Source organism: Mya arenaria, chromosome 6 (assembly GCF_026914265.1).
Source record: "Mya arenaria isolate MELC-2E11 chromosome 6, ASM2691426v1".
NCBI lineage: Eukaryota > Metazoa > Mollusca > Bivalvia > Myida > Myidae > Mya > Mya arenaria.
Window position 1 is genome coordinate 3,416,000 of NC_069127.1, and position 25,034 is coordinate 3,441,033.

Below are 25,034 nucleotides of genomic sequence, written 5' to 3' on the forward strand. Positions count from 1 at the left end.
TTTGTTGTTGTTGTTGTAAGTTGTGTGCTATTGTTCCATGTTTCTGGTGTGTAATTGCCTTTTTATATTCTATGGCATTGACGCTGACCCTGTGCCATTAAACGGGTTTTATGTTTAAATGTTCAACTACTGGACTAATTTCTGTAGTTTTTCATATAAACATTCACCCACTGCAAAATCAAGGCTTCAGTACTGTAGAACAGACCTTTTTTCAGGAACAGTTCCTTCGTAAACATTTTCAATGCAAATGTAAGGAAATATTTACATTTGAACCGCTTCCAATACCATATTTGTTTTGAAATCCAGATTTTCAAGCGAAAAAATCCTTCCATTTATCCGTAATGCTCTTTTCGAGTATTCAAAATATTGGCTGGATATTGTAAATTCCGAAATATTTCAGTGCAATCTTTATAAAATCAATTATTTAATAATATTGGTAATAATGAATTTGTAAATCAGTTTGCATGTTGAAATTAAATTGAATAATTGGCGAAAATTAGTTCTAAAATTAACCATTCTGTTATGCAACTATTAGATACCATCTCCAATAAGTGTTCTGTTCAAAACTTTAAAAGATGTGCTTCACAAATATCGTTTCTGTGCCCAAGCCTTTAATGATAAATAAAATAAAACAGTGATATAATGAAAAGTTATGAGGGAGGCGACGAACACATGAAGTGTTCCTAAACCATAATCGTAAAGGTCAACGGTTAAGAATTTCAATCAAAATAAACGTAAATCCACTTTATTTTTATTTTGGAATGGATTAAAGTACAAAACAAGATCTAAAAACGCAACTGACAGAGGTACACATAAGAGATATTGGTTTTTACCTTTTCTACTTAAATCTTTACCAATGTCACCATTTATGTCCGTGCCAAGGTTTGTCATGTAATGCATCATGTTTTTTTGTCATTGAGAATAGCAAATACAAACAACACAACCTTTTCTTTCACTACCTCGTCATGTAGCTAGAAAATAAAATAGAGTTTTATAAATCTGATTATCACTATGCAATCATTCTTATTGAAATACATTTCATATATACATGCCAAACATCGTTAGAAAGCGCTGTTTACATGCTTATATGTGCATGCCTATGTATCTGTCCTATTTAATATGTTACAGCCTGCCGACCCCCATTTACAATGCGGTTGTCATTTCCGATGTGGCCGGGATATAGATGGGATTTATTATGTCCATATCCTCATCACTGTCAGTGGTGTATTTCTCATCTCCGGGGTATTGCTCCAAATTAGGCATATGATCGTTATTGAACTTTACCGCTTCATTTTCTTCGGCTTTGTCAAACCTATTCACATTGTCACTTTTGTGACGAGTTTGGTTCTTCATAATTCCTTTCATTGGTCCGACTTGAGAGTTTGCAGTATGCATGTTTTTGTTATCTTGGTTTGATCCTGGTTTATTTACAACTGCGTACAGGTCGCTGGTTCCTGATTCTTGTGTATCGTCCACTGCTTCTGGTACTGGTGATTTAAATTGAATCCCTGGTGAACGAACGATTGATCTTTCAGCTGGAAATGTATTATTTTCATAATTAGGACCTGGGTGCTTATTTATAGATGCGTAGGTTGGTGAACTTTCCACATGAAATGACGAAAGACCGTTGTTGTTTCGAGCAACATCAAGGTTAGAGTACATAGGATTTGTAATAGCAGAGGAGTGTCTGGGGTTATAGGCGTTAATAACTGAGCCAGACGTCGGGTCGTTGATCGCATCCTCTGTATCCTTTTGATCAAAGTTCGGTCCTCTTTTCCTGGTAATGATTAAGGATATTTGTCAATTAATTGGGGTTTTTTATCGAATAGAATGTCATGATAAACAGATGGGTTACATCTCTGATAACAAATTTAATTTGATACAAATAATAAGTATCACATCCGTGCCGACTGAACAATTAACAAAATTTAACAACAGGACACATACGACGCTATTTAGTTAAGGATTGAATGTTTTAAGTATTGCGGTTTATTGGTGTACGAACACATTTGGTCAGTGCACGGCTTGTTAAGTCCAAAGGACTTCACGAGTATCCGTGTACTGACAAAATGTTAACATACACTTATGGTTCGAAATTCTGAGATATGCTATGTTTTTATTTACATTCATTATTCAAATTTCTACATCGCTGAAGGAACACTTCTAAGACATGTAAACGATCTATTAATTCGGCTGTTTGATCAACGACAACGTCTATGACGTCACTTGTTTTATGACATCATATACGTTTTGACCAATACCAATGGTTGTTGTTGTCTTTTTAAAATAGGAAGTATTCCAAAGATGTGGCGATCATAGGAATATGTATGCAATTGAAAATATATGCGTCCATCGACGGAAGCGCGAAACGAGAGTTTATAGTTAAGCATAAACCGCTTACCGGCATATTGCACATAAGCACATTGGTAATAACAAATGTAAATGTTTTGACTAGGACGTTACCCTGAATTACCTTACTACATAGACGCTGATGGCAGTCACAATGGCAATTAGCAAGATACAAGAAACGGTGCTGATCAATATAATTGCTGTAACCAGAATAAGAACAAAACGTTCAACATGTCACTACTAAAGGTATAAATCACTGAAACAAAATATTAAAATAATGAAATAAACATCTTAAACATGAACAAATGAATAATCTCAAAATCAGATACATATTTGATTGGCATACCTAGCTCTGGAAGTCTTGTTGCTGTCCTCTGTGCTCTGGTAAAGGCAGTGCTTGTAAGAGTTGTGTCAACATGATGACTAACAGAAGAAAGATCTGTCGTGATCAAAGAAGTTGAAACATCAACTGAAGCATCGTGTGATACTGGCTGTGTATATGCAGTCGTGACCATTTGAACAGTTCCGGTCGTACTGTCTGATGCTGGTGGTTTTGGTGTTGAAGAGGAGGTCAGGGAAGAAATGGTTGAAGTGGCATGCGTTTGTGATGTACTAGTATGTAACGGCGATGATGTTGATGGAAGTTCTGATATTGCTGTTGACAATATTTTCGTAGTGGCTGTTGTGTCTTGGTATTTTGTAGAAACATCAACTGAAGCACTGTGTGATACTGGCTGTGTGTATGCAGTCGTGACCCTTGGAATTGTTCCAGTCTGAGGCTGTTTCTTTTATTGTAGAAGATGAGATAAGGGAAGACATTGTTGTGATGGCATGCGTTTGTGATGTTCTATCATGTATTGTGGATGTTTGTGATGGAAGTTCTGATATTGCTGTTGATAATAGTTGTTAAATTGTACGGTTTTTGAGATGATGAAGAGGATGTTGTCTCTAGTGTTGTTAAAACCGACGTCGTCGAAGTGGCAAGATACCTGGTAGTTGTAATTTCCGTTAGTTGGTCGCCAATGCCATAGCACGTGATACTAATGTTTTTTTCACCTGTAAAATATAAACTCTTTTTCGATTTTATGAAATATTCTTTTGTTAGGTATTTATTGCACGGTAAAAAAGTAATGTTTGACATACTTATGCAAGATTTGATGGAAATCAATTCTGTTAGAAATCTCAGTCATACTATCAATACATATTTAACAGTACCTGCATCAAAGAACATGCACCACTTGTCATTATCGAGGTAGGTTTTGACGAAGTTAAGTCTTGTCGTAGTTGACACTATTGTTGTAGGACCACTATGGCAGCTAAAAACAACATTTTGTAGATAAAGTCGCGTTCCACAGTTATCGTGCCCAGGTCCATCGAACAACACGTCTATGTTTACTGGGCCCTGTGATTGGATATCACACGAACAATTAACTATTGCATCATTTGGTACATCAGAGTTGCGTATTCCGACTCTTTTTCCCGATGCACTGCCGGCGCTGCAGATATTGACCTCTAAAGAAACAAATATGTACATATCATTTTATTGTTAAGACATGTAATGTAGAATGGCATGTTAATCTGTATAATTTCCAGCATACAACTGATATTGCATTTATGGTAATCTAGTAAATGCAACTGTGAACATGTGTGTCTTTTGATGTTATTCTGTGTGGGTTCTGGTTTTCAAACCATGAATCAAAATTTCTGTAGGTGTTTGAGTTTATTGATCTATCTCTGTGGTTTCATTTGCTTTATTATCTACATAAAATAAAAGGTGATTCTTACCGTAACTCGAAGAGTATATACAGCGCTCAGTGACTGAAAGTAATATAAGAACATGTATAAGAACTCAACAGATATATAAGGCTGCTAACGTATAACATTCAATTTCTATTCCACTGGAGAGGTTGATGTTGTACCAAGGCGGGATGGTAATACTCGACAAATGGATATTAATCCCCTCTCCGTTAAAAAATATGCTTACCCTCTCCCCCCCCCCCCCCCCCCCCCCCCCCCCCCCCCCCCCCCCCCCCCCCCCCCACCTCCCCCGAGTAGATAGTTTGAATAGTCTGGATAAAGTGTCTGGTGGAGTAAGATCGATACAGTTTGTTATGCATGGATTCTGATGGGAGCATGTTTACGACAAAGGTAACAAGTGATATATAGGGATCTCCTTTTGATCATTGCGATAGTGTTTGGGGTTCAGGGATGACACTGGCTTCTGAAGCGAATATCTGGCATGTTGTGTGTGGCGACCGTATTTTGTCAACGGTGTTGTAAGTGATAACACTGGCTTATGAAGCGAATATCTGGGACTCAATGGCGGGTTACCAGATACAACTGACGGGATGCCTCTACAAGCACTGTGATGTTTTGCCGGGCTGCCTGTACATGCATTGCGATAGTGGTATACTTGGCGTTGGTAAAGTTTGCTAGACAGGGTCGCAGTGATGCTTCGTCCTGTGTAACTTTTGTATTACTGCTTGGCGCAATGATGATAAGGGACGTTTGGAACGCAGCAATATAGAATATAAGATATACTTAGTAAAGATGGACCTACATTGTTTTACAAATACAATCATATAAGTAATCATTTTAATAATGAAAGGTCAAGAAAGTCCAAATAAAGATATATATATTTGCAGATTGTATTGTAAAACTACGCTCGAAAAAACGTTTATTTTTACTTCGATATGGATATTAGAAAGCATTTCCTGGTGAAATACATTTTAGGTAGTTGATCAGCGATAAATTGACATCGCTCCAGACTAAAAGACTCAGGGAACATTATGTGTATGTCAGTCCTAAATCGGAACTTGTTGAATTCGTACAAATCTAACGCATGTATTTTACATTTTAAAAAATAGAATTGTATAATTTACATACCTGGCATATACAAAAAGCAAAGGTTAACCAGAAAAAACAATATTTCACGGTACACTGTCATTGTTGCATCCTATATTCAAGAACAAATCCAGCTTTACAGTGTCATTATGGATACGAGTGAATAAGGAAGTTTCTGCTTTTAAATATTTTATTTTACACTGAGCAAATGCAAAGCGGATATAGCGGCTATGTTAGGTGCATTTTTCAATTTGAAAACTACCCGCCTTTGTTAGGATAAATTGATGGTTGCAAGGGGCCATATCGAGGGATGAAAGCGTTCTATCTTCTTCTTTAGTTAATGTCACTTAGAACCTTTTCGCATGCACCCCTCGATATGATGCATTAATGATTTCATGGTATATGCACAATACAATCTGTGAAGGTTTGAATATTTAATGTGTGCGGTAGTGTTGAATTACATCAGTTTTTAACCTAGACAGACGTAAGTTTTTTTTATACTTTTATATGATGAATGACTTAATTTTCACATCGTTTAAATTGACACTGCAGATATTAATAACGAAATAAACGTTATATATTTATACATTATATAGTATATTATATGTACATACTCAACGTATTATACTACAAAAACTACCGGGATAAGCCCACTTGTCAAAATTAACAAGTTAACACTGCACAAGGCAAGGACATAAACGACAATGAGCTAGACACACAGACGTACAAACAAAACACATACACACACATACACACAAATACTTACACCGAAAACTTACCACATCTGCCTCGAGTATATAATGGCATTACCGCCTTGGAGCGGTCAGTGTGGCGGATCCGTGGTCTTGAGGTAACACACTTCACTATCAATCCAGGTGTCGCAGGTTCGATCCCCCGTCGCATCACTAAATGTGTTATACACTGGTGCACGTTAAAGAACCAGGGTAGCTCTAACCAGGGTAACATTCTGTCTGTGCACTGTGCTCCAAAAAAACTAAAATAACAAACAATCTTTACGGAGCACTCGCCGAATGGGCAAGGCCCGAGTGCGAGTATAAATAAGCGAGGTCACTTGAGCACGAGCCCACTTGAGCACAGCCCACTTGAGCACGAGCCCACATGAGCACGAGCCCACTTGAGCACGAGCCCACTTGAGCACGAGCCCGCTAGGTGCTTAAACTTGTTGTTTGGACATAACCATCATCTCACACTTGTCCCATCATTTATAAAACAAAATACAATACTAAAAACTTCAGCTCATCAATTGTTTATATATTTGTCAACATTACCTCATTTAAAATATATCCGCTAATGACAGCTATCCGGTTTTGCTACATTTATTTATGAAATTACGGTCGGCGTAATTTCACCAAACCAATAAATACTCGAATTTGTTTTACGAAGCCATTAAAAATCTGCATCAAAATCTGAAGTCAAAGAAAAGAGAAGCACATTTTTAATTTAAGATTTTAAGATAATACTGCAAATGTCTAGAAAAACTATCCGGCGCTGGTTAATCAAACCAAAGACTTAATCAGTTCATCATATATGCAATTGACAATATCACGAAAATACTCAAGTAAAATCTTACTCATTTTACCACATAACAGTATGACACATTATTCAAAATAAATTATGTTTTACTATTTCTCAAAATATATTCCTTTCTGAATTACGTTGATAACGATAATGTTGCAATGTTCTAAATAAGGATTTTACAACACAAAATGTCCTTGAAAAAAAACTTAAAATAAAAATTGGTACTTTTTTCGCTTACAAATCATTTTCTAAAAAATATTGACCAAAAATTATATCAAAATAATCTTGAAGGAATGCGAATATAAAAAAAGTAAAACATTTACAACTTTAAATCATATAAAGCTGTAATATGATTCGTTTGAAAGATTTAAGCGAGCGAAATCCCATTTTAGAGCTGTCAGCGGAGGCTCTCCGAAACGTATGTAAATAATATTTTTGATAACATCGATAACGCGGCAGGAACTGATGATGAGATATCTTGACGCCTTCGCAGAAAGTTGAAAAATAAAAACACTAACGGTGTTTCAAAACCTGAGGTTGACAGTGTAAAGAACGAGCGTGAGACGATAAAGAATTTACCGATCTGTATATGATATTGGCTATAATAAACCGCTCTCAGAGTTTTAGCATGAAGTAAAAGACCGAATTTATGGCAAGAATCGCGAATTTTTACCAGATGATATAACATTTGAAGACATTTCATAAAAAGAAATTAGCGACCCGAATTAAAGTTTAAAAAAGCGTCTGGTTCAGAATCGGTGTTAAATGAACACGTTTTATACGATGGGCAACCAATTATTATGGCCCTTAAGGTTCTGTTTAATAATACAGTACGCTATGAGGAGTATCCAGAGTCATGGAAATAAGTTATATCATTCCTATTTAGAAGGGAAATAGCAAGCCAAGGCCAAGTCAAAGAAGTTGCAGGCCGATTTCACTTATGTCTACTTTCTGTAAATAGATTTGATGAAAAATCATTTTCATAATTTTCAAACAAACAACAGCAATGATTTAAAAAAAGACTGAGTTTTATAACTGCAGCCTTTAATATTCAGGGAGAAATTAAGCATAATCTCGATAGTGGAAGTAATGCCTATGTAGCCCAGCTAGATATGAAAGGCGCCTTTGACGTTGTCTGCCACAACTCATTATTGTTGAAATTATACGAGCGTGGAATTTAAGGCAAGCTGTTGAAAACGCTACTTAACCAAAACCCTACATCATATATGATGTGGTCTGGCTCAACTATTAACTTACATGTACGTATATCTGACCACCAAGGGGTGCGTATTATCAGGGTTTTTTGACTAGGGCACTTGTGGCCTAGTTCATAGCGATACTCACGATATCTGCATTCTCAAGCCGCATCTGGGGGTTCACTGACGTAATGTATTCATACGCTGTATTTTGATTGAATTGCCGTTAGCGAATTTGAATAATCCAAGTAGTACCAGAACTGATTACAATGAAAAAATCCAATAAAAATAGTTCACCTAACAATTCAAGCTAACCGTATGTTCTTTTAATGAAGCATAAGAAATTCATACATAGCGAGTGAGTTAATCGGGTTAACTAAATGAATGTTCTTGCATACGGTCAGATTATATGCAATAAGAAAATGAACATATTGGAAAAGAACGCATCGAAATTTTCCCGTTCAATGCTCTGTATTGATAGACTGGTAACCTCTTTCTCTTTTATCCGAAAAAGAAACCAGTATCAGATAACCGCGGTGCCCATCGCGCATTCGAAATGTCTTGTGAATTCATACGTAAAGCGACTAAAGAGTGCGGTCTAAGTAGAAAACAACCAGGAAAGTTTGTTTAAAAAAGTATTGTTAATATTCTTTGTATAGAATGTTGGTATTTATTTATAAAAACGATATCCATTGTTAATAAAAAAAATCCGAAGTCGGTCCCTGTTCTTTTTTTCGACATAATTTGCATGTTTCCGTGATATTTTCTTTTTGATACAAAGTTTATTTTTTAACTAATTATTGCATGGCACTAAGCACTTTTTCAAACACAACATGATTTTTGGTATTTATTGTTCAAATACTATTAATGTTAACTAAAACCCATATGCCGCGTACCTGTATAACTTTATATTTTTGAGGAAAAGTAAATCAGGGTACCAGTCTACTGTATTTACCTCATTTACTCTGATCAGAGCGCCCGAATGATCCAGACATGTATGTTATCACTACTTTCGGATGCTGATGATGTGAATTTCATACGTGTTGATTGAATAAATTTATCAATAAAGCCGCCATTGAATGATTACCACCATCAAACGGATTTATTTTCATCTTACCGTGGGTAGCATTTTTAATTTGACACGTAAATTTTCAAGCAATACAAGTTCGTTTGATAAAATCATGTGATTTCAATTTTGCAACATGGAGATAAAAAATATCAAATATGCGCATACTTATTTATGAAGTTTCATTCTAAATGAAGCCAAATGTATGAATGCTCTTACCTTAGATCCCCGGGTTGCGTGGTTATTCACGGGATTTTACCACCAGTTCGTTCCCGCAGGGCAGGGATTTTACCGGGGACTGGCTGGACCGAAAGTCAAAGTACCTGCTGTTCCCTGCGGGGGGGGGGGGGTTACAATTGACTCGTGCATACTTTACAAGTTCTTTTTCTGAAGACGCTTTGTGCTCACTTTTTGTTTTCTAGCCAAGAATGAAAATCAATAGTCAGTCAGAGATACAGTTTGGTGATGCATTGTTGTTGATATATCAATATAAATTTGTGAAATATTTGAGGGAAAGGTATTTGGTTATATAATTTACAAGTGTAACTTTTGAGTTTTATTTAACAATGCAGTGCCGAATATTGTGGAGATAGAATTGAATTAATTTGTATTAATCAGTTGACTTGTGGCGTTTAGGGAACAAAATTTAAATCAAAATATTCAATAAAGTTCTATTATCACCCAATGTTGTGGAATAGTGAAGTAAAGAAGATTTAACCTCACAACAGTCTTTCTCAAATACTGTCCAGGCTTTTTTATGCTTAAGAATAACTAACCTGGCAATGTTAGAACAGAAATCGTCTTGGCATGAGATTGGATCACAAGGATCATTATACACCAGTCAATTGTAACCACGGCTCCCACATCCGGGGGTATACCGGGGATAGCCGTCGAAATGGGCCATGTTTTTGCCTTTCAGTAGGCCCCGCAGTGCCGGGTCTTCCCGGAAAATACAGTGTGGATGGGGCTTAACCTAATGTCCCTTGGGTGCGTGTGCATTTGGTGGGGACTTAACCACCAGACTATCTCCGCAGGGCGGGGAATTTAGCTGGGGTTGGCTGGACCGAAAATAAAAGTTCCCGCTATTTCGGGACCGGGAGGGGGGGGCAGGGTTACAATTGACTGATGCATTAGCTTGTGTATTCAGATTCAGGGTTTTGGTGCGCAGTTGAAAAAATAACTAATTGCCTAATTACATATTAAAAGTTAAGAATATATATTTATTTATATAAGTTATACTTTACAGTCCAAATCAAAGATACATTGTACTATCTAACGCAAGAAATGTTTGTTTATTCAAGTAAATAAAGCAATCCCATTACCAAAGAACTGCAGTATTGCTTAACCAGCTTAATTGACATTATGAGTTGGGAGTTCAAATTGCTGCAATTAAAGGCACATCTAGTTTTCAGAATTATTCAAACTCTGATTTAGCAACCTTATTATAGTTATATGAACAACTTTTGCAAAATAAAAGCTTTTTTAGATTAACAAGGACGGGTGAAAAGTATTTGCCAAATGTACTGCAACACCTGATACACCTACGAATCCAACAAATTCTAGGCACTCCAAATGTTACAGTACTATTCAATTCGAAGTGCCTGAAAAGAAAGCTTCTTGATTCTACATTCAACATCTTCGTTCTGTATGACATATTGGACCAGGGAATCATGAACCTACAACCTTTTGCATCTATTGAGATAGGGAGCTATCAGGACAGTGACACAAGACAATACAATAATGGTCAACTGCTGCATTTATTGAGTTATCTAATGCATACAAATTAAGACGGAGAAAATAATTCTCATTTTTCCAAACTACTTCCTTAGCATCTTGTATGTAGTCTGACATGTAGTTGTCTTTTACAATGATTGTTCAAAGTTACAATGGCCCTGTGGGTTAAAGATGCTCTGTCCATGGGGTAACAGGTTTTGTACATAATAGGGTTATAAGTACTGCATACAATGATTGTTCAAAGTTACAATGGCCCTGTGGGTTAAAGATGCTCTGTCCATGGGATAACAGGTTTTGTACATAATAGGGTTATAAGTACTGCGTTTTGATCCAAGAGGTTGTATTCGACTCAAGTAGATTTTTGCAGATTCGGTTTTCACAAGGCAAAAGCCGAGTAAAATCAAAGTCTACAAAAAACTATCAGAATCGAATATGACATTCCGCCATATCCGGATCAAAACGCAGTACTAATAATCCTTTTATTATATACATTACTGATTAGATCACTTAGAAGCCACATCTTTGCATAATAAATTGCATTTTAAGGATGCACTCATTGGTTTAATGACGTCAATTTAATATTGCGCAACATACTTGTTATGACGTGACGTCACAAGAGTGGTATATGGCGGTATTACACTGGAGCAGAATATGGGTTAAAGTATTTTGTGATATATATTGCATGTGGATTGATGATGGGTATATAATACAGAATATGATTATGTTTGGTATTCCATTCTCACAAGCAGTGTGATGAGCTGCTGACACCATGTTATGAAATTTGATGGTCAATGTATTTAAAAGACATTTCAATATTTCATACTTGATAAACGATATTCATCTCATCTTAGTCTATTCAACTTGCTTTGTACAAAAGTCTGCAGCAGTAATAAGAATAGCATGAGACAGAAGGCAGTGCCTAATATTTATCAACAGCATTAAGTTATCATGGTAACATTTTATATTAATTGAATACCAAGCACTAATTAAGAGGGAGAAAATAATTCTTCACTTTTCAAATAAAAACTAGTTCCTAATAGCATTGTGCATGCAGTCAGACATACGTGTACAATGTAGATGTCTTTTACAAAGATTGTTCATAGTATGGCCCTGTGGTTAAAAGCTCCCCCGAAAAAGAGGTGACAGGTTTTCTAGTATATAATCATTGAAAATCTTCTCTGAAACTGCAAATAACAGACCTTTGATATAAAATATTTGATCAAATTAAAGAAGTATGTGTACTTTGGTTAACATACGCCAAACACGTAAATTAATTTGTACAAGTCTGATTAAACGACTTTGAGAAATTCAAAAGAACTATGACTTTATCCGATCTAACGCTTTAGCCCCACACCCCGCCCCCCCCCCCCCCTCACTCTACACACACTTAACGAGATTATCAAATTTCCTTTGCAGCTTGCAAGCAATTTAAGTCAAAAGTTTAAGCTAGCCCATTAAACAGTGACCCCTTGAGATGTGAGCCGATATTTTCAATGCTTAGAACATGGTTGTCAACATTCCCCTAAATGAAGCCCTAGTCCATCAGTGCTTTCAGCACTTTGATTTATTATTTAGTGCATATTCACGACCTACTCGATCGCTTAGAAAAATCTGGCTACCGCGCAACCGTTGGTACAATTGCTGCAGGGAATCCTACCCTCGCAGACGACATAACACTCCGTCACCTTAGTGCAAGAACTGAATATCTGCTTCTTTTTCTATATGCAGTTATTGAGTTATTGTATCTAGGTGACAACTCGTTGCTTTGATGCCCTCTGGTCTTCATTAAGCTTGATATCGTTCAGGACTACGCGGTCCTCTACAAGTTTGAAATAAATATTACAAAATCGTATTGCTTGTCGTTCTCCATAAAACGCTTGTCAGTTCCATTATTGGCAATATTTGCTGGACAATTGCTTAACTGTGTCGAATCTTCCACTCATTTCTTAATAAGGGTTGTGGGCTACAACATGTATTGAACAGCGGAGCCAAAAGGGAAAAAAACTCATTCCACGCTATGAAAGGTTATGGACTACATGGTGAAGGTCTTAGTCCACTAACTTCCGTAAGCATGTATCGAAAGATCATTATTCCAACAATTTTGTATGGAAGCGAATTGTGAAATAACCTCAAGGCATCGGATCTTGATAGTATTAATATCACTCAATATTAGGTAATTAAAATGATCCAATGCTTTAATAAACATTTGACGCGACATCTATTTATAAGGAAATATAACACTTCTTAATCGCCAAACAAGAAATCAAATGCTTGGCTATATACCTGACATATGCGTAAATAAAAACCGCTTACACCATTGCCATGACGATAACATATAGTATAATGTAGCACGTTCGAAGTCGAGCTGAAAACAACTGTCCATAAAACCGTTAAACATACAGAATTTACACATTTTACAGGGATTTTTTACTATTAAAAATCTCAAGCATCGAATTGAACTATGTGCTGTGTGGCAGTCCGTAAATAATGGCTAGACAATTCCTCTTTACTGCACTCCTTGTTTTTTAATTTGCAAACGCCTTTTCTTTGACAAAACCGAATATATTGTTTTAGCTTTTCCGTACACAGCTACAATACAGGACAGTTTTTTATATTGATCTAAACATGGTAATTGTTGAACATGTCGAGTCCGAGCTTTAAAAGATTCGACTATTTCCAGAGATTTTGCTTTAGAGAGCAATTACATACAAAATGAATACCGTAATCAGTTGCTGTTATGCGAGCTCAGTTTTTATCTTGTGCAAGATGCATTCAATATATACACTACTTTCGCTTGTGTTTAAATACGGATACATTGGCCTTTGTGCACGCATGACGTTAAGCTGATTATGTTTATAGTATATGTTCGTCGTTTGTATGTCAATAATATTGTGTTTGACTTGAACCCATTGTATACGTGTATGTATTATTCTCATGTTACCTTATGCATGAAATAACTATATGTTCTAACTTATTTAATCATGCACATATGGATTACATTGCGTTCAAATCTTCCTTGCGGAGGACATATTGAAATGAATGAATGATTGATTGAACAAGAACAATACATTTATATTAAGTGTTGTCGCCAAGGACATGACTCGCGTCAAGCAAGAGAACAAATCATGACTATAACTATTCAAATGTAGTATGTCATCATTTTCTGATCTCGCAAGCTGTATGACCTGTCCAAAATGTGTTTTTGTTTTTGTGTTGTTGTTTTTTTCTAATATGTGTCTGCAAAATAGAAAATATTAAACTGTACCGTAGTTTTTGGTATGTTTTTTAATAAATAAATGGACAATAGGGTCAACGGAACAACGCGATATAAATGGTTTTCATCCTTTCATTGATAGTGTTAGTGTTCAACGCGTACTAGGAGGTTTTCGGCACTGCCTTAAATAACCGTTGGTACTTTTTAACATGTTTGTTAGTTTATACAATAATTTTAATGCATATGTTATTTTATATTGTAACAAACTTTTTACAGGGTTTCCACGATTATTTAAATAACTTAATGTGGCCCGGGTCGATTATCGGTCATCGTATTACGGCCCACCTGAGAAACGTTCGCACAATAAATCATTTTTAGTTTTAAAAAAATGTCGACCGTCGAAACCGAACGCGGTTAAGGAAAGTATGCTAGTTATTCATAACCAATATACACTAATAGGGCGGTGTGTTTTTATAGCGTTGACATTGACAAATACAAAGCAAATTTGTATTGCCTTCATCAATACGAGATTCATTTTAAAATAAAAGTTGTTCTTCTTGCTAGGAATTCCTTTTTATTTAGACATGAAAAGGAAATGTGCTATTGGTTCGTGCAGTAGAAATTCGGATAGACTTGTTGTGGAATTTTCATCCTTTCATTGATAATTTTAGTGTTCACAAAGAATGGATATGCTGAAAGAGTGAATTAGCAACACATTGAATGTGAAAATGATACAAGTTCAGTCTAGGTAAACGTAAAACATATGCATAGTAAACTTAAAAAAGAGAAAAAAATGTAATATATTTAATTGAGTCTAAAACATGGCGGAGCATTGCGTTGAGCGATATTTGGCCCTTCTGCTAAAAACGTCCCTTTTCTACGTCTCGACCATGTACTAAGCTCTTCGGTATACGTATTCCTTGAAATAGATTAGAAAAACACCAGACCCACCAGTTAACAGTGTACATGCACGTGACCAAAGCACATTATTTTATTCATACCTATTACAGACCAGGATACGAATACCAGCGTTTAAAAAATTGTTTTGAAAAAAATGAACAATCAAACAAACGCATTTTCTAAAGCTTGGTAGTATACATTTTTGTTTCTAATGTACAGTAACTATGGAAACAAATATCTCTGAACAACAACAGCCACAGGAGAACCTAGGAAACAGCGTCGCATTATGATTCAGAAGAAACTTGCACTTTGTTATAGCTCGTCTAACAAGAGTGGAGTTGAAATCTACCTGAACGGCACGTAGGGAACCTTATAAGACTTCTTCGGCTACAACACCGAGAGCAAAGACATTTGTGTTGAAGTGCGCCCAATTTCTCTGAGAACGTTATGATTTTGTTTTAATATTGTAGGTTCCTTAGATGACTTAAAGTTTTAGTTTGTATTTGTGTTTTAACTCACCTTTGTAATGACCATGAAAGTTATGGTCAACTTAAAATCTGCCTTCGCATATAACATCTCGTCAAGTGAATGGTCAACGAGCGTTCCTTGCTATACTTCAGCTTCAACAGTCAGATCGCTGGCGTCTCCGACTGTGACCACTAAGAGGACGTCGCTGCTGTGTGCCTAGAGCATTCTCATTAATTCAATGCATTGTAAAAGGGTACTTCTGTAGGTGATGTCATAAATTATATAACATATTTAAATTCGCAATTGTTCTCAAAACCTTTACTGGAACTTGATGGTTAAGCTTTTATCTACAAAATATCGTAGAAATTGATGGAATAATGGAAACGTTATTTATTAATCTGACTTAGAATTGAAACTTAGAAATGGCATTTCCCTGTTATGTCTCAATTCCCAAGGCTATAGCATTGAGTTGAGGTATTATTCTCGACAGAAAAAAAAACAAAAATGAAATTGTACTAAAGCTTAAACTTAGAAGATGTTTTCTTTTGTCTTGTTTCAGGTAAGCCATATATTACTTTAAAATAGTGTGTCAGTATCTTTTTCAAATACCAAGGGCAGACTACTCCAAAGCTTTTCGAGAATGGTTAGAAGGGTTTCTAGTGATCCAACAGGTGTACACTCTGCTCTACTGAAACACGTAAAAGTTTATACTGAGATTAACGTATGTTTATTATACCTTTTGGTTATGTTCGTTGACACTCGCTTAAAGTAGAACTGAACTGATATTTGACATTTAATTATTACATAACGATATAAAAGATTGATAATTTTCAAGTTTGATACGATATGTTATTCAGTTCAAATCATTTTCATAAGCTGGCAGTTCTGTTACAAACTACCCCCTGTTCCGCATTTTCCGAAATACTCGACTGACTTGCCTCCCTTGGCGTTGCTATACGTGCGTAGTTGCTTCCCTTTATACTGCCTCTCGGTTTTGATAGATAATGAAGATGAAACGGGAGCCAGTCAATCGACATGCCAACTTCCGCGTCCGCGAAAATTCAGTAAAAAAACATGGAATTTCCGAGGTTTTCAGTCCACTAACATGGTTTAATCACCAAAATAACGAGTAAAACATATGGATTCTGCTTAATCTTCCGAAGTAGACGCTTTTAATTTGAAAGTTAACAGAAGGAAATGGAACGAATCAGTATGTTCAACCAAGTCAAACACTGAAAGTTTGAAACAGTTTCAAACTGATGATAAATTTGGGTTCCTGAACCGGCTGAAGTCTGAATCTGTGAATAATTTAGTGTACCAGTATCAGTCTAATATGCAGGGGCAGTTCTAGAATTTCACTGGGGCTAGGTGTGTTTCCCCTAAGTACCCCAAATAGGCAACAGCCTTGCCTCTGTCCAATCCACTCCTTTGACCATATGTGCTGTTGAAAGACCAAGAAAAAAATTGCCAGCCATCAAAAATTTAGTTACTTAAATGCTCATGAAAAACTTGGCATAACAGTAGTGACACACAAAACGATGGCAATGCCAAGCTGATTTAGTGGCAGTCATTTGACTGACAAAAGGAATGTCGTGCTAGTATCAACAGCCTTTTGATGACTGTAAAAAGTACAAATTTTTAGTAAAGTCACTGAACCTTATTTTCACCCAGAATTATGAACTGAACTTTTCACAAACTCTTAAGTTGTTGAATTATGACTTTTTTCAGTCTTTCTTGTTTTTATTTGTTTTATTTGTTTTATGGATCACGCCCTAATTTTATGGGTTACTAAAAGTGTAAAAATTATGTGATTATGGGGGTTAAAGGCCCATAACTCTAGCTCAATGATTTGTTTACAGATTTATTTTACAACATATTTAAAATAAATAGGCAAAATAAGTAAGTATCACTTAAATGAAAACCAACCATTGTTGTTTTTAAAATGTGAATAACAGTCTTTAAAATCTAAAAGTCTCTTTTTGGCCAATATAAATTAATTGCTAGATTAATTGCTTTTCAACCATTTTTTTTTAAATTTGGGTATTTTGGTGTTCATTAGATGAATGTTCATGCTCTTTCTTAATGCATAAGGGGCCATAAACAAAATTTAGTTTCTAGGCGATCCACAATCAAGATCATAACATTTCTCCTATTTTACAAGTCAATGTTTTACATCGAAGAATAAACTCAGTTCCTAGACAGTTCTGGACAGATATGCAAATGCATACCGGTACACTAGATCAACATTTTTATATTAATCAATATTTCTAATTGGCGGAAAAAAACGATGTCGGGGGATGAAAATCCAGCAAAGAATTGATAGTTGCCTTATTGTTGTACTGTGCGTTGTATTTGGGGAAGCAGCAGCTTGGTTAGCTAAGTTAATAAGAATTCCATGCTAACTTTTGAGTGTTTTTTGGCTAGAGTCCAACACCGGATGCACTGTTCATTCAAGGTTTACTTTGATGTTAAATGCAAGGGTGTCTTGATAAGTCTTTAGATAAAAGGGAGAGGGGTGAAGTTTGTGGGTAATCCCATACGAACATGGGGTATCAGTTAGTGTTTTAGTGATCATAGAGTCGAGCCCATCATTGGGCCCACTTTTCCTGACAGATTTACTGTTAACTGTTATTGTGGAGGTCATTCTCTGACAAAATACAAGCAATTATCAAATCACTCACCTTTATCACTCACAATTTTATCTTCCTATGTAGAGTGCAACACAACATTCCATTAAAAATGCTGACTTAAAACAGCCAAATGTAAAGCAATATTATGGAATGCTGGTTGTTCCAATTTCCTTGTGTAAAAAAATCTTCAATTTTTATAACCTGTCCAAGTCCTCGCAAGTACGATTAAATGACACTGCATTTATTGTATGGTAAATCAATCCGTTCCAACCAGCTGCTCTAACATACGAGCAAGGTCGTACAATTTTAAGATCGTCTGCATTTCATTATCGCTACCTTATTTTGTGCCACTGACTTGTCTGTCATTGACGGTTTCTGAAAATAGTGTTGCCATGGCCTCCATTTTAAATGGCTTATTTTAATCCAAGGGAAGTAACACGTTTATATTTATCGCAGGGATAAAGAATGACTTCATATAAAACACTTCGTATCGCTATTCAAACCGACATCGTAGATTTTGTAGATATAATTTTTATATCAATATGTTGGCGATATCAGAAACTTAGAAATATCTTACATTTTCCGGGAAATTAAAGCAATGCATTGTGGTAAATGGTGCAATGCATTGTGGTACTCGCTGGGCATGCGCACTTAAAACGAAGGGAGACAACACAGTCTCCACTCATTTCAAGGGCATTAATTCATCTAGCAACCATAGAATGGGCAGAACAGAGGCCGGATTCCGTGGTAACGGTAGACCGTAGAAGCAAAATTTACGATTTGTATATCAAATTTGAGCGCGTTTAGTAGAAAGAATGAATAAAATTAAGAACTAGAAATTACAGTTCAGTTCACCTTTAATTAGTTTCCATTGTTATTACATATGTTTGATATGTCCATGTCCATGCGTGCATGTGTATGATACAAAAAAAAGGTTTCTTTACGTGAACGTACGCATTGCTTTTGTGATGTAGATAAAATATATTGACAATCTTTTACGGTCGGCTCCAGGACATTTATAAGCTGTCTTACTTTAAACACAGGGTGAGAAGGTATGCATCGGTTTCACCAGATATGTCAATACCATCACTAGTGTAATAGTTGTTAAATTATAAAGAATTTCAGACACTACATACTCCATGATATATTGACTTCTATGTCTTTACTTCAGAATTGGATATATCACCTGCACTACACGTTCCTTACATATGTCGAAGAAATTCTGTTTGAAGTTGAACCAACATTGAATAAAACATAAATGTGTTACTATATATCCATTATATATAACAATTACCTTATCGCAACCAAGCATACACCATTCTTTGGTATTGAAATTCCTTTTTATGTTAATGTTTCGTGTTTTAAATATTTATTTTGGTTTTCACATGATGTGCAGGAAATCTGGCATAGTTCCGGGATTCTTTTTAGAGTTTGAAAAACTTATATTTCTTGTAGAAATGAATATCTGTGACAGATTATGGTGTTTTTTTAACCTCAAACATGCTTAAAAATAAGTTTGTCATTTCGTTTTGTATACTGTTTTACCGGCTTTTGTTAAGTACAAAGGCGCATGTACTCAACATTAACCAAATTAAAATGCAGATTTTCTCTACGTAGTGTAACTGAACCATAATCGTTAAGGCCAACGTTTAAGAATTTCAATCAATATAAACGTATATCTACTTCATTTTTATTTAATATTCTGAAACGGATATAACTACAAAACACGATCTTAATACGTATTGACAGAGGTACATATAATGGATATTGGTTTTATCCTTTTCTACTTAAATTGTTTACCAATGTCACGGTATGTCCGTGCCAATGTTTGTCATGTAATTGATCATGTTTATGTCATTGAGAAAAGCAAATACAAACAACAACCTTTTCTTTCACTACCTCGATATGAAGCTAGAAAGTGAAACAGAGTTTTATATATCTGATTACCACTATTCTATCACACTTATTGATATATATTTCATGTATATATGCAAAACATTTTTAGAAAGCGCTATTTAGATGCTAATATGTACATGCCTATGCACATGCCTTATTCAATATGTTTCAGTCCCCACCCCCCGCCCCATTTACAATGCGGTTGTCATAGATGGGATTTATCGTGTCAATATCCTCATCACTGTCAGTGGTGTACTTCTGATCGGCGGGGTATTGCTCCAAATCAGGCATGTGATCGTTATTAAATTTGACCGCTCCAGTTTCTTCGGCTTGGTCAAACCTATTCACATTGTCACTTTTGTGACGAGTTTGGTTCTTCAGAATTCCCTTCATTGGTTCGACTTGAGAGTTTGCAGTAAGCATGTTTTTGCTACCCTGGTTTGATCTTGGTTTATTTACAACTGCGTAAAGGTCGCTGGTCCCTGATTCTTGTGTATCGTCCACTGCTTCTGGTACTGGTGATTGTATGTATGTCCCTGGTGAACGAACGTTTGATCTTTCAGTGGGAAATGTATTTTCATAGTTTGGACCTGGATTCTTATTTATAGATGCGTATGTTGGTGAACTTTCCACATGAAATGACGAAAGATCGTTGTTTTTTCGAGCAACATCAAGGTTAGAGTCCATAGGATTGGTAATAGCAGAGGAGTGTCTAGGGTTATAGGCGTTAATAACTGAGCCAGATGTCGGGTCGTTGATCGCATCCTCTGTATCCTGTTGATTGTAGTTTGGTCCTCTTTTTCTGGTAATGAAACAAAGATTTGTCCCATAAATGTTTATCTAATAAGAATGCAGTGAAAAAACGAAGGTTTAACATATGTAATAAGCCATATAGATTTTATAAAAAGATGTAGAACTTTCATGCTGTTAACTTAAATGCAGAACATTAAACAAACCGTAAAAGCAGTACACATCAGACTGTTTTTATTTAAGGATTGAAAGTTGCAGTATTGCGGTTGATCGGTGTATGAACACATTTGGTCAATGCAAGGTTACACGACTCTCTGTGAACTCACCAAATGTTAGCATACACAGATGAACCGCAAGTTCAAAATTTGTAATGTTCATATTGGCATTCTTTATTTGCAAAATCCCTTCAGTATTATATATGAATGTAAATATGAAATATATACATACTGCACATAAGCACAATTCTAAAAACGAACAATAACATCTTGACTAGTTTAAACCTCAATTTACCTTATTACATGGACAATGATGGCAATCACGGTGGCAATAAGCAAGATACCACAAACGGCGCTGATCAATATGATTGCTACAAGATACATGAATCTTTATTAAAAGTCGCGTATATGATAACAAGACACATAAGCTCAATGAGTTATTTTCCGACATTTCTGTAACTAGAAAATAAGAAAGCAAATCTAAATTTATCACTGCTCCGACTAAAAACCAATAACACTGAATAAAAATAGTGCCTTATAAAAGAGTATAATTTTGGAAATAATGCATATTATATTAGCATACCTAGCTCTGGAAGTCTTGCTGATGTCCTGCGTGCGCTAGTAAAGGCAGTGTTTGTAGGAGGTGTGTTTGAATAAGGACGAACGGAAGAACTTTCAGTCGTAATCAAAGTTGTGGAATTAGTGTCTGAAGCATCATGTGATACTGGCTGTGTGTTTCCAGTTGTGACTTTATGAATGGTTCCAGTTGTGCTGTCTGCGGTTGATGCATTGATTGTCGAAGAGGAGATAACGGAAGAAATGGTTGTAATGACATGCGTTGTACTGGGTTGTAACGAAGATGGAAGTTCGGACATTGCTGGCGACAATGTTTCCTTAGTAGGTGTTGTACTGTGGGATTTTGAAGATGATGAAGTCATGAACTTTGATTCCTGTGTTGTTGACGCTGACGTCGAAGTGATGCCAAGGGGGCTGGTAGTTATTGTCATTTCTGGTGGTTCTTTGCCAATGTTATAACACGTGATACTCATATTAACTCCTTCTGTTAAATATTTAAACTTTGGTATTGGTCGACAAAACAAAACAAAAAATTCAATTTTAAAAAAAAGTAAGGTCACAAGTTAAAATAGAGGTATCTACTTTTTCATTTGCCTACATATTGTGAAAACTTTTTACCTGGTTGAAGAAACATGCACCATTCGTCATTCTGTGGACTCAATTTCTTGAAATATAGCCTCTCCCTGTGTAATTCCATTAATGTTGTACCATCATGGCAGGAAAATTTACGGTTGTTTATTAAGAGACTTGTTCCACAGTTATCGTATCCAGGTCCATCAAAATACATCGTAGTGTTCGTCTGAGGTTGTGCTTCAATGTCACATACACATTGGACAATTTGGTCATTAGGGACTTTGCTATTTCGTATTCCGATTAATGCTCCCGATGTACTCCCCGATGTTCTTCCATCGCTGCAGATATTGATCTCTAAATCAAAATTATGGTTTGTTATTTTTTCAGAAAATATCACGTAGTAAATGGCTGTAAGCATATAATTATACACCATACAGTAGATACTTAATTATGCAAGGTTCTTTATATTATACTTCTGACATTCATATTGTTTATAATATAAACTACTTTTCCTCAAGCATCTAAGAACATTGGAATTCCGGTCATTAAACATGAACATTGTGACATAACGTCAACAGTTTTATAGGACCCTGTTTGTAATACGTATACTAAACGATGGCGTAAGCTCATTTCAATAAAGCTGTCGTTTTTGTTTCTGCTAAACTTGCGAGCAGATGATTCGCCAATGATGGCATGTGTTCGGATATTGATGTTAAATCCAGTTTCGCACTTCCCAGTCGATACCGAGAAATGACAACCTCTAACGGAAATATTTGCTTAACTTCAATTTTGTCCCTCGCAAAAAAGGACGCCGAATGCTATCGCCATATTCACGATGGTTAAGAGAGGTCGGGGGCCCACGTTAATCTATTGCGAAAGTAGAATATTTTTTATTTAAACACAATATACGCCATAAGCAGGTTTACGCGTCAAACGTAACGTTTCTCGGTCACATGATCATTGCTGAAACGGGGCTTTGGCACACAATTGTAAGCATTCATGTGGCGCTAATGACGCCAACTGAACAATTATTTGTTTAGCGCAGTATAACGTATTGTGAGATTTTAAATAGAGTATTTCTAGGCCTGAACGTAACATCATAGACAGTGCTGATTTAAAGTATCGAAAACTTACATAAATGACTAACACGCCCGTATACTAATGTATATATAAATATATGTTTCCGTTTCTGACCTAAAATCCTAATAGTCGCCTTTTTAATAGAAAAAGATCTATAATGCAGGTTTTTGTGTTGTATTCATCTAATCAGTTCTTTTTTGCTACTGTTTCCCAAATATATACTTTTGTTAAGTTGATTACCATATTGCCAGTATTGATGTTTTTAATTGTATGTTGAATATGTTTGTGTGAGCGCGCTCGTGGCTCGTGAGTGAGTGTGTGTGCGTGCGTGCGTGCGTGCGTGTGTGTGTGTGCAGGCGGGCATGCGTACGTGCGTGAGTGCGTGTGCATTTGTATGCGTGTGTTTGTTTGCGCGTCCGAAAAGCGTACCAATGAAAATAACACTTCAGATTTCAATGACCTCAGAATTTTATGAGTAAAGTACTAAAAACAACAACAGATTTAGTTTTAGATTAAGTAAAATCATATGACAGAAAAGCTCGGTGGTAGTTATAGTTTATTGTTAATAATAAATAATTTTTAACCGTTTAATACGCCATAGTCTATGAAAAAGTATTTTCTTAATATACCATTGGTAAACGTGTAGGTGCAGCCGTCAGCTTCTGAAAGTAAATTAAATATATTAAATAAACATGTAACAGCAGATAAAGAGCTGCTCATTTATGACATCTCCTCACAAAGGTCACGTGGTTGGGGTGGGGTACATGTGCGCTTTCTAAACCCACCTCGCTATTTCACTATGGTTGTTTAGTGAAATGAAAATCAACAGCACAAATCACCAATTAGCGCCAAGCCTTTACTGATAAAACACATTTTAGGTACATGTAGTTGAAGGCAAAAAAGAACAACAGCGTATTCTTCAACCAAAACAGTTTCTGCCAGCCGACACGGACGTATCTATTCCTCACATTACTAAATTACATTTAACTTACATTTTAAAAATTATCATTGTATTATTTACATACCTGGCATATACAAGAACCAAGAGTAAACCAGAACAAACAATAGTTCACGAAACTCTGTCATTGTTGAATCCTATATCCAAGAACAAATCCAGCTTTACAATATCATTATGGATACGAGTGAATAAGGAAGTTTCTACTTTTAAATAATGAATTATACACTGAGTAAATACAAAGCGTATACAGCGATTCTGTTGGGTGCATTTGCCGATTTGAAAACTACCCGCCTTTGTTTGGAATATTGGATGATTTGAAGTGAGTATAATGTTAAACAGGAAGAATATTTTACGGCCATATTATTGAACATAATTGCTTTAATGGTTTACGCACAATAAATCTGTAAAGTTTTGAATATTTAAGGTTTGTGGTAGTCATTAATTACATCAGTTATTAACCTAGCCAGGCGTATCTTATCAAGAATATCATATAATGTATCATACATTTATCGTTTAAGTTCCGTGATTAATTTTCGCAGTCTCACTTTAAACGATATGTTGGCATTACCGCCGTGTAATGGTCAGTGAAACACGGGAACACGAGTCTACTGAGCGCTTAAACGAGTTGTTTGACCATAACCTCACTATTGTACCATCATTTATCAAAAATTACAAATCGAAAAATTTCAGCTCATCAATTGTTTCTATCTTTGGCCACATTATTACATTTAATATACTCGCTAATGACAGCTACCGGGTTGCTTTAGTCATTTTGCTGCTCCAGCTTATACATTTATGGACCGTGTTATTTCACCCAACCGATCTATAGAAATGATCTACGAAACCATTAAAATCTGAATTAAATTTCTGCATCCATAAGTTTGATTTTAAAAACATTCGACTCAACAGCAGGTCTTATCAAATTGATTTTATGTTTATGATCAGGTAAATTCCAACAAAACTCTACCAATAAACAGAAAAGCTCATTCTTAATTTAAGTTTTTAAGATATGAATGCAATGGCCCATAAGCTATCCGGCACTTAAT

At 35.8% G+C, this 25,034-nt stretch overlaps 3 protein-coding genes across 3 annotated transcripts; all 3 read right to left on the minus strand.

The window, feature by feature from the left end:
* Nucleotides 1-739: 739 nt before the first annotated feature.
* On the minus strand, nucleotides 740-5,415 carry LOC128238813 (uncharacterized). Its single transcript, XM_052955074.1, has 5 exons — nucleotides 5,236-5,415; nucleotides 4,135-4,167; nucleotides 3,565-3,861; nucleotides 2,696-3,405; nucleotides 740-1,777 (listed from the first exon to the last, which is right to left on the minus strand). The coding sequence occupies exons 1-4, from the start codon at nucleotides 5,294-5,296 to the stop codon at nucleotides 3,200-3,202; spliced, it is 597 nt and encodes a 198-aa protein (XP_052811034.1). The 5' UTR covers nucleotides 5,297-5,415; the 3' UTR covers nucleotides 740-1,777; nucleotides 2,696-3,199.
* A 14,312-nt stretch (nucleotides 5,416-19,727) lies between these two features.
* Nucleotides 19,728-21,185, minus strand: LOC128236894 (uncharacterized). The gene is made up of 2 exons (XM_052952025.1): nucleotides 21,097-21,185; nucleotides 19,728-20,638 (listed from the first exon to the last, which is right to left on the minus strand). Exons 1-2 carry the CDS (start codon nucleotides 21,183-21,185, stop codon nucleotides 20,005-20,007), a joined length of 723 nt encoding a protein of 240 aa, XP_052807985.1. The 3' UTR covers nucleotides 19,728-20,004.
* A 23-nt stretch (nucleotides 21,186-21,208) lies between these two features.
* Nucleotides 21,209-23,689, minus strand: LOC128236650 (integumentary mucin C.1-like). Its single transcript, XM_052951659.1, has 3 exons — nucleotides 23,660-23,689; nucleotides 21,996-22,304; nucleotides 21,209-21,861 (listed from the first exon to the last, which is right to left on the minus strand). The coding sequence occupies exons 2-3, from the start codon at nucleotides 22,162-22,164 to the stop codon at nucleotides 21,371-21,373; spliced, it is 660 nt and encodes a 219-aa protein (XP_052807619.1). The 5' UTR covers nucleotides 22,165-22,304; nucleotides 23,660-23,689; the 3' UTR covers nucleotides 21,209-21,370.
* Between the last annotated feature and the right edge of the window lie 1,345 nt (nucleotides 23,690-25,034).